The sequence below is a fragment of the Loxodonta africana genome, chromosome 13 (assembly GCF_030014295.1).
Source record: "Loxodonta africana isolate mLoxAfr1 chromosome 13, mLoxAfr1.hap2, whole genome shotgun sequence".
Taxonomy (NCBI): domain Eukaryota; kingdom Metazoa; phylum Chordata; class Mammalia; order Proboscidea; family Elephantidae; genus Loxodonta; species Loxodonta africana.
The window spans coordinates 7,209,259-7,224,896 of NC_087354.1; the positions used below are offsets into that span (position 1 = coordinate 7,209,259).

General features: G+C 42.6%; 1 protein-coding gene across 6 annotated transcripts in view; it reads right to left on the reverse strand.

Annotated features, from left to right (window-relative positions):
- Positions 1 to 15,638, reverse strand: part of HERC2 (HECT and RLD domain containing E3 ubiquitin protein ligase 2) — a 317,707-nt gene that overhangs the window by 270,093 nt on the left and 31,976 nt on the right. For all 6 annotated transcript variants that reach the window (XM_064296194.1, XM_064296197.1, XM_064296198.1 and 3 more), the window contains exon 4: positions 4,879 to 4,993. In XM_064296194.1, the coding sequence (XP_064152264.1) occupies positions 4,879 to 4,993 (115 nt within the window). The remainder of the gene's footprint in view (positions 1 to 4,878; positions 4,994 to 15,638) is intronic.

Below are 15,638 nucleotides of genomic sequence, written 5' to 3' on the forward strand. Positions count from 1 at the left end.
GGCACTGGCGGATACGCTCGCTGTGCTGAGAGCTGTAACCCTAAGACCAAGAGGGTGCCAGGCATAAGGACCAAAAGGAAGCCTGTTCTGAGGAGGTGGAAAGGGGACATGCACGGCTGGGAGGAAGGCCTGCCTGCTTGCACACCTGGGAGGAGCTGAGAGAGCTATCCTGCGCTGAAGAAGAGGGAGGTATGCCCTCCAACTTGGAGGAACCGTCCAGACCTTGCCTGTGTGCTTTCTGATCCAGACCCCGGATTGTTCCCATTACTTCCAAGTTGATCGTGATCCCAGGTTGTAATCAGTTACTTCCCTAATGTCATGGACTGAACTGAGCCACCCAAAAACGGGTGTCAACTTGGCTAGTCCATGATTGCCAGTATTGTGCAACTGTCCACCATTCTGTCGTCTCCTGCTTTTCCTAAATGTTGTAAATTCTAGTAAATCCTACCTCTATGATGTTAATGAGGTGGGGTTAGTGGTAGTTAGGTTAATGAGGCAGGACTCAATCTACATGATTAGGTTGTGCCTTAAGTCAATCTCTTTTGATATACAAAAGAGACAAGTGAGCAGAGAGACATGGAGACCTCCTACCACAAAGAACACAGAACCAGGAGGGGAGTGCATCCTTTGGACCCAAGGTCCCTGCACCGAAAGCTACTAGGCCAGGGAAGACTGATGACAAGGACCTTCCCCCAGAGCCAACAGAGAGTGAAAGCCTTTGCCTAGAGCTGGCACCATGAATTTGGGCTTCTAGCCTCCTAAAGTAAGAGAAAATAAACTTTTTTTTGTTAAAGCCATCCACTTGTGGTATTTCTGTTACAGCAGCACTGTTGTTGCTGTTGTCAGGTACCGTCGAGTCGGTTCCAACTCATAGCAACACTATGCAGAACAGAACGAAACACTGCCCGGTCCTGCGCTATCCTTACAATCGTTGTTATGCTGGAGCTCATTGTTGCAGCCACTGTGTCAATCCACCTTGTTGAGGGTCTTCCTCTTTTCCGTTGACCCTGTACTCTACCAAGCACAATGTCCTCCTCCAGAGACTGATCCCTCCTGACGATATGTCCAAAGTATGTAAGACGCAGTCTCGCCATCCTCGCCTCTAATGAGCATTCTGGCTGCACTTCCTCCAAGACAGATTTGTTCGTTCTTTTGGCAGTCCATGGTATATTCAATATTCTTCGCCAACACCACAATTCAAAAGCGTCAACTCTTCTTTGGTCTTCCTTATTCACTGTTCAGCTTTTACATGCATATGATGTGACTGAAAATACCATGGCTTGGGTCAGGCACACCTTAGTCTTCAGGGTGAGATCTTTGCTCTTCAACGCTTTGAAGAGGTCCTTTTTAGCAGATTTACCCAATGCAATGCGTCTTTTGATTTCTTGACTGCTTCTTCCATGCCTGTTGATTGTGGGTTCAAGTAAAATGAAATCCTTGACAACTTCAATCTCTTCTCCATTTATCATGATGTTGCTCATTGGTCCAGCTGTGAGGATTTTTGTTTTATGCTGAGGTGCAATCCATACTGAAGGCCGTGGTCTTTGACCTTCACTAGTAAGTGCTTCAAGTCCTCTTCACTTTCAGCAAGCAAGGTTGTGTCATCTGCATAACTCAGGTTGTTAATGACTCTTCCTCCAATCCTGATGCCCCGTTCTTCTTCACAGAGTCCAGCTTCTCGAATTATTTGTTCAGCATACAGATTAAATAGGTATGGTGAAAGAATACAACCCTGATGCACATCTTTCTTGACTTTAAACCAATCAGTATCCACTTGTTCTGTCAGAACAACTGCCTCTTGATCTATGTAAAGGTTCCTCATGAGCACAATTAAGTGTTCTGGAATTCCCATTCTTTGCAATGTTATCCATAGTTTGTTATGATCCACACAGTCAAATGCCTTTGCATAGTCAATAAAACACAGGTAAACACCCTTCTGGTATTCTCTGCTTTCAGCCAGGATCCATCGGACATCACCAATGATATCCCTGGTTCCACGTCCTCTTCTGAAACCAGCCTGAATTTCTGGCAGTTCCCTGTCGATATACTGCTGCAGCCGTTTTTGAATGATCTTCAGCAAAATTTTGCTTGTGTGTGATATTAATGATATTGTTCTATAATTTCCACATTTGGTTGGATCACCTTTCTTGGGAATAGGCATAAATATGGATCTCTTCCAGTCAGTTGGGCAGGAAGCTGTCTTCCATATTTCTTGCCATAGACGAGTGAGCACCTCCAGTGCTGCATCTGTTTGTTCAAACATCTCAACTGATATTCCAACAATTCCTGGGGCCTTGTTTTTCACCAATGCCTTCAGAGCAGCTTGGACTTCCTCCTTGAGTACCATCGGTTCCTGATCATATGCCACCTCTTGAAATGACTGAATATCAACTAACTCTTTTTGGTATAATGAGTCTGTGTATTCCTTCCATTTTCTTTTGATACTTCCTGCATCATTTAATATTTTCCCCATGGAATCCTTCACTATTGCAACTCGAGGCTTGAATTTTTTCTTCACTTCTTTCAGCTTGAGAAACACCGAGCTTGTTCCTCCCTTTTGGTTTTCCATCTCCAGCTCTTTGCACATGTCATTATAATACTTTACTCTGTCTTCTCGAGAGGCCCTTTGAAATCTTCTCTTCTTTCACTTCATCAATTCTTCCTTTTGCTTTAGTTGCTCAACACTCAAGAGCAAGTTTCAGAGTCTCCTCCAACATCCACCTTGGTCTTTTCTTTCTTTGCTGTCTTTCAGTGACCTCTTGCTTTCTTCATATATGATGTCCTTGATGTCATTCCCCAACTCATCTGGTCTTCGGTCAGCAGTGTTTAATGCATCAAATCTATTCTTTGAATGGTCTCTAAATTCAGGTGGGATATGTTCAAGGTCGTATTTTGGCTCTGGTGGACCTACTCTGATTTTCTTCAGTTTCAGCTTGAACTTGCATATGAGCAATTGATGGTCTGTTCCACAGTCGGCCCCTGGCCTTGTTCTGACTGATGATATTGAGCTTTTCCATCGTCTCTCTCCACAGATGTAGTCAATTTGATTTCTGTGTGTTCCATCTGGCGAGGTCCATGTGTATAGTCACCGTTTGTGTTGGTGAAAGAAGGTATTTGCAATGAAGGAGTTGCTGGTCTTGCAAAATTCTATCACTCGATCTCCAGCATTGTTTCTATCACCAAGGCCACATTTTCCAACTACTGATCCTTCTTCTTTGTTTCCAACTTTCACATTCCAATCACCAGTAATTATCAATGCAACTTGACTGCATGTTCGATCAATTTCAGACTGCAGCAGCTGATAAAAATCTTCTATTTCTTCATCCTTGGCCCTAGTGGTTGGTGCATAAATTTGAATAATAGTCATATTAACTGGTCTTCCTTGTAGCCGTATGGATATTATCCTATCACCGACAGCACTGTACTTCAGGACAGATCTTGAAACGTTCTTTTTGACGATGAATGCAACACCATTCCTCTTCGAGTTGTCATTCCCAGCACAGTAGGCTATATGACTATCCGATTCAAAACGGCCAATACCAGTCCATTTCAGCTCACTAATGCCTAGGATATTGATGTTTATGCGTTCCTTTTCATTTCTGATTTCTAATTTTCCTAAATTCATTTTTGTACATTCCAGGTTCCGATCATTAGTGGATGTTTGCAGCTACTTCTTCTCATTTTGAGTCATGCCACATCAGCAAATGAAGGCCCTGAAAGCTTTACTCCATCGATGTCATTAAGATCGACTCTGTTTTGAGGGGGCAGCTCTTCCCCAGTCATCTTTTGAGTGCCTTCCAACCTGGGGGGCTCATCTTCTAGCACTATATCAAACAATGTTCTGCTTCTCTTCATAAGGTTTTCACTGGCTAATGCTTTTCAGAAGTAGACTGCCGGGTCCTTTTTCCTAGCCTGTCTTAGTCTGGAAGCTCAGCTGAAACCTGTCCTCTGTGGGTGACCCTTCTGGTATCTGAATACCAGTGGCATAGCTTCCAGCATCACCCCAACACGCCGGTCCCCACAGTACAACAAACTGACAGACATGTGGGAGCACTGGGTGACTAAAAACCAACAAAACCTGTTGCCGTCGAGTCGATTCCAACTAGATGACTAAGACACCTAATAACATAACCGTGAGTATGGTCTATGAGTTCTGTGTGGCCACTGCAACAAATTATCAAACCCAACAGAGAAGTAGAGAGTGCCTTGTGGCTGGTGTCAGAAACAGTGAAAAGGCTGAAAAACGGAGGTATGTTTGACCTCCACCTTATAAGAACCAGCTTTGTGCTGATCCTGGTTCTTATCTCTCAGGAAGTTAGACAGTATCTTATACTGTGACATACATGCTCACTGATATTTCCTCGTGTAGAGGATAAGAAACAACAAAATAAGGGACCAAGTCCAGTACAAAGGCCAAAAAGTATTTTATATACTCCCAAAGGAGGAGAAATTTCAGGAATAATTATTTCCACTCCATCTTATTATAATAATCAATATTTATAGCTAATACACATATTTATAGCTAGCCAAGGCAAAACCTATTTCAAAACTTCAGAGAGATATTATTAACCGGAGGTTCTTTAAGCTTCAAATAAGATATCAGAGGAAAGACACTACAATTACGAGCAAGGTGGTTTTGCAAAGCAAACGCCTTCAATTCACATAAAAAAAAACAATGCCTTCAATTCACATAGAACAATTAAACCCAATCAACTCATGATATTAATTATCATTTTAGACAGCAATCACCAAAGTGAAAAATAAAACTTCAAAAAGTTATGCTCAAACATTCCTGTTTTGACAGAACATTCCAAATTTTTATAAGTGCAATTCATAAAGATCTTTGCAAGACGACAAACACTAGCTAAATGCCCTTACCTTTTCTAGGAAGGAGTTCTCCATTCGGTGTCAATTCTGTTCCAGTATACACAATTTCTCCATCTTTAACCATTTCATTCCACAGACCACAGAGTCCATCTCTTGTGAATGCAAGCTAGCAATAATAAATAAAGTTACAAAATAGTCACACTCGTATTACAGTTCTTAGAGAATTATTTCTTTAAAAATCTCATTTCTCCTCTTATTTATTCAACATTTAGTGAAAATCATGTAAAATAGGTAAGTGAAAAAGCGACAGTGCAGAACAGTATGTACAGTACGCAAACCTTTGTGTACATAAGACAAGAGATACACAAAGGATAAACGAAAATGAATAGCAATGCTTACCTATGGGGAGGCAGAGGGGGAAACGGGTCAAAGGCGGCAAAGAAGAATGAAAGCAAGATTATTTCTAAAATGTATAAATGGCTGTCATCCTCAAAAATTATGAAAAATATTTTTTAATCTACAACTGGAAACAAGCAAATTAACCTGTGTGTATCAAAGAAAAAAATATTTCAAGGAACTTTTTAACTGTAGATCATTAGTAGGATATACCCAAAGGGAAAAAAATCTTAAACTTTTACTCACTGGTCTTATTGATAACCATAATATTGATACGATTATTTTAAAACTATTTTAGGTATGTTGCAGAGAAAGCAAATAAGTTAATATTACTAGGTTTTAAGTACATAAGTGATAAAATCAAAGAAACTCCTAGAAATAATTTGAATTAGAATTATCAATATAAACTTTTTATTTTTGAATATATTTGCTTGTCCTGTCTTTGGAAAGGACCTAAAATCAGTGACACTCTAACAGCAATGTGCACACGTAGAGCCCAGTTATTGGTTTCTAAGTACCATTTCCCACTGAAGGAAATCACAACTCTGAAGAAAAGGCAGGTTCCATGGCTAGGGCAGACAAGGAGGGCCTGGAATATCTTGTGCTTGCTCAAAAAAAGATTGCTCAAAGACAAATGAGGGCCTCTCCTGGTCAAATTTAGAATATTTTTGAGCATTAAAGTGAATAACTATAATGGACTATGAAAGTAAACAAAAAAAAATTCACGAGCGCATAGTGACACTGAAAGGAAAAACAAAAATAAGAAAGCCCTTGCTTGTTAGTATTTGTAAGTCAGAGAAGGCTTCCCAGAGCAAACAGCCAGCCAAGACTGGAAAGGGGGAGCTGCAGACACCTGGAAAAGGTATCCGTTCTGAAAACTGCAGACGCAATAGAAGGCTTCCTATCAAACACAGACATCTGAAACTAAAATGAACGCCTCTGTTTGCCCATCTTTTAACGAAAGGCCAGGGCCTTTCTTTGTGCACAAATCCACTGATTTGCTCCTGAACCACTCTCCTGAGGCACCCATAGTTTCCAGTTTCAGTTTCTTTAAAATGGAGCAAGAATTTAGAGACAATTTGTGAAGCAATTTCAATATAAAACTCTTCTAGGGTTTAATGAATTTTTTCCCAATCTTTTATGGTTTTCTCCCACCTAATCTGCAAGGAACTTTTTAGCATCTCACTTTTAACCAAAGCATCTATAGTAGGCAAAATTCTAAGTTATCCCCCAAGATTTCTGGCCCCCTGGCGTACACACTCTGTATAATTTTTTTTTGGTGTACACACTCTGTATAATCCCCTCTCCTTGTGTGTGTGGGTCCTATGAATATAATAGCTCTCACAGCTGTGAATAGGTTTTGTTTTGTAATATGCTAAAGGTGAAGGGATTCTGCATATATGATTAAAATTCCAAATCAGTTGGTCTTTAGTTAATCAAAAGGGAGATTATCCTGGGTAAAAAAAAAAAGGGGAGATTATGCTGGGTGGGTTTGACCTAATTAGGTGAACGCCCTTAAAAGGGAGGTGTCATAGATTGAACTGTGTCTCCCCAAAATGTGTGTCAACTTGGCTATGCCACGATTTCCAGGACTTTGTGATCTGATGTAACTATCCTATGTCTTGTAAATCCTAAACTCTACGATGCTAATGGGGCAGGATTAGAGGCAGTTATGTTAATGAGGCAGGACACAATCTATAGGATTCGGCTGTATCTTGAGTCAATCTCTTTTCAAGGGGAGAGGAAGGGACATCCTACCACCAAGAAAGAAGACGGGGAGCAGAGCGAGTTCTTTGGACCCAGGTTCCCTGCCTGAGAAGCTCCTAGACCAGGGCAAGACTGATGACAAGGACCTTCCCCCAGAGCCAACAAAGAGAGAAATCCTTCCCCTGGAGCTGGCACCCTCAACTTGGACTTCTAGAATCCTAGACTATGAGAGAATAAATTGCTGTTTGTTAAAGCCATCCATTTGTGGTATTTCTGTTACAGCAGCACTAGATGACCAAGACAGGGCAGCTGGCCATCCAAAAGAGACGCTCCCCTGCAGGCCTTGAAAACCAAGGAGCCACGTTATAAACTACCTACATAGAGGGGTAGTCTCTAAGAGCTGACAGCTTCAGTCCTACAACCACAAGGAACTAAATTCTGGCAACGAGGGCCCTGTGGTCCAGGTGAGGATGCAGCCTGGCTGATACCTGCACTACAGCCTTGTGAGACCCTAAGCAGAGGAATGAGCTAAGCTGTGGCGAGACTCCTAACTCACAGAAATTGTGGGACAATAAGTGTGTGTTGTTTTAAGCTGCTAAATTCGTGGTTAAGTGACTTCTTACACAGTAAAACTAATAACAGCATCCAACTTAGTTTTCATAGAAGCAACAGTTTTCTTCAACACTTAAATTGTATCTGTTCACATCACCAACAAGATAACTGGAATAAACATACTTAGGACCAAATCAGGACTCTTTGGTGAAAGTATCAACTGACAGGAGGAGAAGTAAACTCTCTTCTAAAAAATAAGCCATGCACATTCATTATTTGAATGAGGGAATGGAAAGGATGGCTCCTCCACTCACTCAGTTAAGAGGAGGGCAGCTGCTACCTGGGTTCAGTGCAATCCCCACTCAGCGCATACAGGAGGTAAACAGCAGCTGAGCCAAAGAGCTCTGTGCTTGCTTTCTGTGGTCCAGTAGTTACAAGCTATCCTTAGGCACTCAAGGGAATCCATGATCTTTGCCATGGAGTAATAACTTGATCTATCAATCTAAGGATGGAGAGAATGGAGGAAGAAGCTACAGAGGAAATGAATTAGGAAGCCGTTGCCAAGAGTTCAAAAAGAAAAGATGAGAGCCTAAGCTCGGGCAGGGAAAAGTGATTATATAATGATATTCGAGATTAGATGTGAGGGAGAAGAAGGAAACAAAATAGGGATGAGAGAAAATTAGCTCAGTTTTAACCACTGAGATTTGCACTAACTACCAAACATAAATGTGGAGCTCCTCCCTCTCTCTCTCTCTCACACACACACACACGGTGAAAATAAAAATCCATGTATTAGAAGAGCGTTCAGGACTTGAGATTTAAATCCAGGCATCATCAGTAAACGGGCTGCAGACGATGGCTTAGAGATGTGAACACCCAAGGAAAGAGGGCAGACCAACATCCTCAACCTCAGTGCACACTAGGTTAACTGAGGAACCAAGGAGAGAGGGCAGACCAACATCCTCAATCTCAGTGCACATTAGGTTAACTCAGGAACCAAGGAGAGAGGGCAGACCAACATCCTCAACCTCAGCGCACACTAGGTTAACTCAGGAACCAAGGAGAGAGGGTAGACCAACATCCTCAACCTCAGCACACACTAGGTTAACTCAGGAACCAAGGAGAGAGGGTAGACCAACATCCTCAACCTCAGTGCACACTAGGTTAACTCAGGAACCACAGAGAGAGGGCAGACCAACATCCTCAACCTCAACGCACACTAGGTTAATTCAGGAACCAAGGAGAGAGGGCAGACCAACATCCTCAACCTCAACGCACACTAGGTTAACTCAGGAACCAAGGAGAGAGGGCAGACCAACATCCTCAATCTCAACGCACATTAGGTTAACTCAGGAACCAAGGAGAGAGGGCAGACCAACATCCTCAACCTCAGTGCACACTAGGTTAACTCAGGAACCAAGGAGAGAGGGTAGACCAACATCCTCAACCTCAGCACACACTAGGTTAACTCAGGAACCAAGGAGAGAGGGTAGACCAACATCCTCAACCTCAGTGCACACTAGGTTAACTCAGGAACCACAGAGAGAGGGCAGACCAACATCCTCAACCTCAACGCACACTAGGTTAATTCAGGAACCAAGGAGAGAGGGTAGACCAACATCCTCAACCTCAGTGCACACTAGGTTAACTCAGGAACCACAGAGAGAGGGCAGACCAACATCCTCAACCTCAACGCACACTAGGTTAATTCAGGAACCAAGGAGAGAGGGCAGACCAACATCCTCAACCTCAACGCACACTAGGTTAACTCAGGAACCAAGGAGAGAGGGCAGACCAACATCCTCAACCTCAACGCACACTAGGTTAACTCAGGAACCAAGGAGAGAGGGCAGACCAACATCCTCAATCTCAGTGCACATTAGGTTAACTCAGGAACCAAGGAGAGAGGGCAGACCAACATCCTCAACCTCAGCGCACACTAGGTTAACTCAGGAACCAAGGAGAGAGGGTAGACCAACATCCTCAACCTCAGCACACACTAGGTTAACTCAGGAACCAAGGAGAGAGGGTAGACCAACATCCTCAACCTCAGTGCACACTAGGTTAACTCAGGAACCACAGAGAGAGGGCAGACCAACATCCTCAACCTCAACGCACACTAGGTTAATTCAGGAACCAAGGAGAGAGGGCAGACCAACATCCTCAACCTCAACGCACACTAGGTTAACTCAGGAACCAAGGAGAGAGGGCAGACCAACATCCTCAATCTCAACGCACATTAGGTTAACTCAGGAACCAAGGAGAGAGGGCAGACCAACATCCTCAACCTCAGCGCACACTAGGTTAACTCAGGAACCAAGGAGAGAGGGTAGACCAACATCCTCAACCTCAGCACACACTAGGTTAACTCAGGAACCAAGGAGAGAGGGTAGACCAACATCCTCAACCTCAGTGCACACTAGGTTAACTCAGGAACCACAGAGAGAGGGCAGACCAACATCCTCAACCTCAACGCACACTAGGTTAATTCAGGAACCAAGGAGAGAGGGCAGACCAACATCCTCAACCTCAACGCACACTAGGTTAACTCAGGAACCAAGGAGAGAGGGCAGACCAACATCCTCAATCTCAACGCACATTAGGTTAACTCAGGAACCAAGGAGAGAGGGCAGACCAACATCCTCAACCTCAGTGCACACTAGGTTAACTCAGGAACCAAGGAGAGAGGGTAGACCAACATCCTCAACCTCAGCACACACTAGGTTAACTCAGGAACCAAGGAGAGAGGGTAGACCAACATCCTCAACCTCAGTGCACACTAGGTTAACTCAGGAACCACAGAGAGAGGGCAGACCAACATCCTCAACCTCAACGCACACTAGGTTAATTCAGGAACCAAGGAGAGAGGGTAGACCAACATCCTCAACCTCAGTGCACACTAGGTTAACTCAGGAACCACAGAGAGAGGGCAGACCAACATCCTCAACCTCAACGCACACTAGGTTAATTCAGGAACCAAGGAGAGAGGGCAGACCAACATCCTCAACCTCAACGCACACTAGGTTAACTCAGGAACCAAGGAGAGAGGGCAGACCAACATCCTCAACCTCAACGCACACTAGGTTAACTCAGGAACCAAGGAGAGAGGGCAGACCAACATCCTCAACCTCAGTGCACACTAGGTTAACTCAGGAACCAAGGAGAGAGGGCAGACCAACATCCTCAACCTCAGCACACACTAGGTTAACTCAGGAACCAAGGAGAGAGGGCAAACCAACATCCTCAACCTCAGCGCACACTAGGTTAACTCAGGAATTGCCGAACACTCTCTATGGCTGGGGTTCAGGCAACAATACTTTTGAAAGTACTTCAGAAGCACCCCAGGCTTCTGAGAAACATTGGTGTCAAAGTTATTCAAAAGAAGGAAAAAAAGACCCAAAAGATGAGACATTTAAAGAATAGGCCAAGGAAGAAGACCAGCTTACAATGAATACAAGAATTACTACAACTTTAGGGTCATAGCCTAATGGGACAACTTAGTCAACTGGCGTAATACAGTCCGTGAAGTATATGTTCTACATCATATTCTGCTGAGTAACATCTGTGGTCTTAAAGCATGCAAGCGGCCAGCCATGTAAGGTACAACTATTGGTCCCTGCTCATCTGGAGCAAAAGAGAAAGAAAGAAACCCAAGATTTAAAAAAGGAACCAATCTACAGGATGTCTACATGAATCACAGCATTCTCTACCCTGAGACCAGGACTAGATGGTGCCCAGCTACCACTACCATACGTTCTGGTCAGGCTCACCATAGATGGATCCTGATACAAAGGGAGAAGAGTGTGGAACAAAACTTCAAATCTGAAAAAATCCAGACTTACTGGACTCACTGAGACAGGTGGAATCCCCAAGACTACTGCCCTGAGATACCCTTCAAGCCTTGAACTGATACTATCCCCTCAAGTCACCTTTTAGCTAAACAACACGTTAGCTCATAAAGTGATGAATATCACCACTGAGTACCTCGCTTTTCTAAAAAAAATCACCTGTATGAGACCTAATGGTCAACAAATACTCTACAAGATACATGAGAAGAGGGGAGAAGTAAGACTAAGTTATTAAGAACAGAACTAGAATGGAAATAATGAGAATGTCAATACATTGTAAAGAATGTAACCAATGTCGGTGAGCAATATTAGTAGAAATTGTTGAGTGGGAACCTGTTCTGCTGTGTACGATTATACCAAAATATAATAAAATATTACTAAAAAAAAAAACAATTATTACAACAGCCTATTCTTTCATGATTTCAGTAGTTTGTTAGGGAGGTAAGGGGTAGGGCAGAAGCTTATGAGGGGACAAGGAATGGTTCTGGAAGACGGAGACCTGAATGCATACAATGGTGAACAGGAAGCAGCCAGTGGAAACTGGAGGTTTGAGGGACACATACTATTGAAGCCTTCTAGGAAATGAAACCCAAAAATGGAAACAAGACATGCACACGACCAAGAGAATTCAAAGTATAGGTAGTCCCCAACTGACAACATATTCGAGTTATGATGAAGCACACTTACGACCACCTGTTTTTGTTTTTTTGTGCATCTTATTGTAATATTTACTACATAAATTGTTGCAGCACGTAATTTGCTGATCTTATCATTCTCAGAAGTTTACTCGCAGAAGTTCAATCTTATGATTTATAAAGATACTGATAATAAAAGGTAATAATAATAAAAACCAAAAAAAAAAAAAAAGAGGTACTCAACTTACATCAGAACCAAGTTATGATGGAGTCGTCAGAACAGAACCCCATCATAAGTTGGGGACTACCTGTACAATGGTTTGGAGATCCTAAAAGAATTTAGAGGAAGGAGGAACATTACCAAGGTAATAAATCAAGTTTCACTACAGGAAGGTCTTGAAAGAGCTAAGCTGTCAAAAGGCAGAAATGGAGCCCAGTGCAAGCATGTTCAAGGAGGACAATGGGAAGGAAACAGGGACCTTGAGAAGAAAAAAGCCCGGAAATACCTGGATAATATCATACCATTGACAGGAACTGAGAATTGTAAAAGAGTATATGTGCAACTGTCTATAATTATCTTGTCCTCATCAGTAACTAACTTATATAAAAGTTCTCAACACGTAAAATATACTAATACAAAATATAAATTTCTAAATCTTTAACTTTTCTGGAGACTCTTCCAATTTGCTCTCACATTCTTATCTCTCACCTCTTACACCACTAACATATATCCACACCTAGCAGTCAAGCTGACCTAAGAGCCACCCCGTCGCTCCACATATATGCTAAATCATGATGCTTTAACAAGAAACAAGCGGGCAGAGATCCCTCAGCATTATTAAAATTACTGTTTCTGAACTACATAGTAACATAATACTATTCCAAAACAGAATCAAATGCCAAACAAATAAATGGCATTTTAACTTATAGGTTGTCGTTGTTGCTAGGTGCCATCGAGACAGGCTCAACTCATAGTGACCCTATGCACAACAGAACAAAGCACTACCCGATCCTGTGTCACCCTCACAACTGTTGCTATATTTCAGCCCACTGTTACAGCCAGTGTCAATCCATCTCATTGAAGGTCTTCCTCTTTTTCACTGACCCTCTGCTTTACCAATCATGATGTCCTTCTCCAGGGACTGGTCCCTCCTGATAACATGTCCAAGTACATGAGATGAAGTCTCACCATCCTCACTTCTATGCAGCATCCTGGCTGTACTTCTTCCACAACAAGATTTTTCATTCCTCTGGCAGTGCACCATAATTCAAAAGAATCAATTCTTCAGTTTTCCTTATTGTCGTCCAGCTTTCGCATGCATTTGAGGCAACTGAAAACACCACAGCTTGGGTCGGGCGCACTTTAGTCCTAAAGGCGACATCCTTGCCTTTTTTTAACACCTTGAACAGGTCTTTACAGCAGATTTGCCAATGCAATGCATCATCTGATTCCCTAATAGCTGCTCCTATAGGCGCTGACTGTGGATGCAGGTAAAATGAAACCCTTGGTAACTTCAGTCTTTTCTCCGTTTATCATGATGTTGCTTATTGGTCCAGTGGTGAGGACTTTTGTTTTACATTGAGGTGTATTCCATACTGAAGGCTGTAGTCTTTTATCTTCATCAGTAACCCACTAAAACTCATAATTCATTGCCGTCAAGTCAATTCGGACTCATAGCGACCCTATAGGACAGAGAAGAACTGCCCCATAGGGTTCCCAAGAGTGGCTGGTAGATTCCAACTGCCGACCTTTTGGTTAGCAGCCCTGGCTCACCGTAAGTGCTTCAAGTTCCTTCTACTTTCAGCAAGCAAGATTGTGTCATCTACATATTTCAGGTTGTTAATGAGCATTCCTACAATCCTGATGCCACATTCTTCTATATATAGTCCAGGTTCTCAGATTGTTTGCTCAGCATACAGACTGAATAAATACAGTGAAATGATAAAATCCTGATTTTAAAAACCTTTCTGATTTTAAACCATGCATTATCCCCTTGCTCTGTTCAAACAACTGCCTCTTGGTCTATGTGAAGGTTCCACAGGAGCACAATTAAGCGTTCTAGAATTCCCATTCTTCGCAATGTTATCTATAATTTGTTATGATCCACACAGTTGAATGCCTTTGCATAGTCAATAAAACACAGGTAAACATCTTTCTGGTATTCTCAGCTTTCAGGCAAGATCCATATGACATCAGCGATGTCTTAAAGTTTAGAAAATGTTTGTTTTCCATTTCTTTAAAATAAGCCTATAATGTAATCAAGAAGCCCTGATGACGCTGTGGTTAAACACTCAGCTGCTAACTAAAAGGTCAGTGTTTTGAATCCACCAGACACTTGGCAGAAGAAAGATGCGGCAGTCTGCTTCTGTGAAGATTTACAGCCTTGGAAGCTCTGTAAGGCAGTTCTGCTCTGTCCTTTAGGGACACTATGAATTGGCAACAACCCGATGGCAGTGTTTTGTTTTGTTTTATAATATAACCTGTCCAAATATTTTGTAGATGACTAAAGCAAAGATACAGGATTTTTTTTTCTTAGTCTGGCAGAAAAATACTAAGCACCTATTGGACACAGGACAGCATACCAATTCTAAAGAATTTTAAGAACAGGTTTCTAGAATAAGATTTCCAGATTTCCAGAAAGACCAGACAAAAATATAATACACGATGGTTTGAAACATCAGAGAGGTACCAAGGCAGGGAGGACATGCAAGCCCAGAGAACCTAAGGCTGCTTTCCCGAGAGGCGCCTGCCAACTCTGAGAACAGAGCTGAGACCGAGAAGCTGAACAGAGCTTCTGACAAATGACAGGGCTGAGAAGGACAAGGCTGGAGGCCAGGGCCTGCCACAGAGGAGAGCCCCTGGTAAGCCTTCCATGCTTTGTGCCAGACCCTTGGAGGGCTACCCACCAGCAGTACGGGTGAGCTGAAAATAGGCCAGCTTCACAGGGAGTGAGTCCAGCTCTGAGTCACCTCAATTCCCAACTGCACCACAGTGATTTGGGATTGCTGGTGCTCCTAGCCTAAGAAATCCATTCTGGAAGAGAGTATCGTTACCCAGAGCCTCATATTATCATCACAATTTTTCATGTACGATGCCCAGAACTGAAACAAAAATAATAATGGATAATAGTCAAGACTGTGACTGAAAAACACAGAAACAGAAGACAACAGAAACAGACCAAGAAAGGACCCAGAAAACAGAAACACGGCCATAGACTCTGTCCTGGAAAGAAGAGCCTGAGGAATGGACTGATGTGCTGGCACTTTATGTGGGACATTCCAGCCCCGAGCAGTGAGGTCAGCGGAGGAGGGGGAAGCCAGACAAGGACATAAAGCAAGAGTATGTGGTATGCTATGGCCCACAGACCAAATGTGGCCCACTGCCTGTTTGTGCATGACCCAGTAGCTAAGAATGATTTTTATATTTCTCAATGGCTGGTAAATATTCAAAAGAATACTATTTCATGACATGTGAAAATTATATGACATTCAAATTTCAGTGTCCACAAATAAAGTTTTATTAGAACATAGCCATGCTCATTCACTGGCAAAGGTGAGTAGTTGTGGCAGAGAGCATAAAACTCACTCATTTACAGACACTGTGCTGAGCCCTATGTTACTACACTGACTACCAATTAACAGTGAGTTGCAAAGAGGTAGAACAAGTTGATAA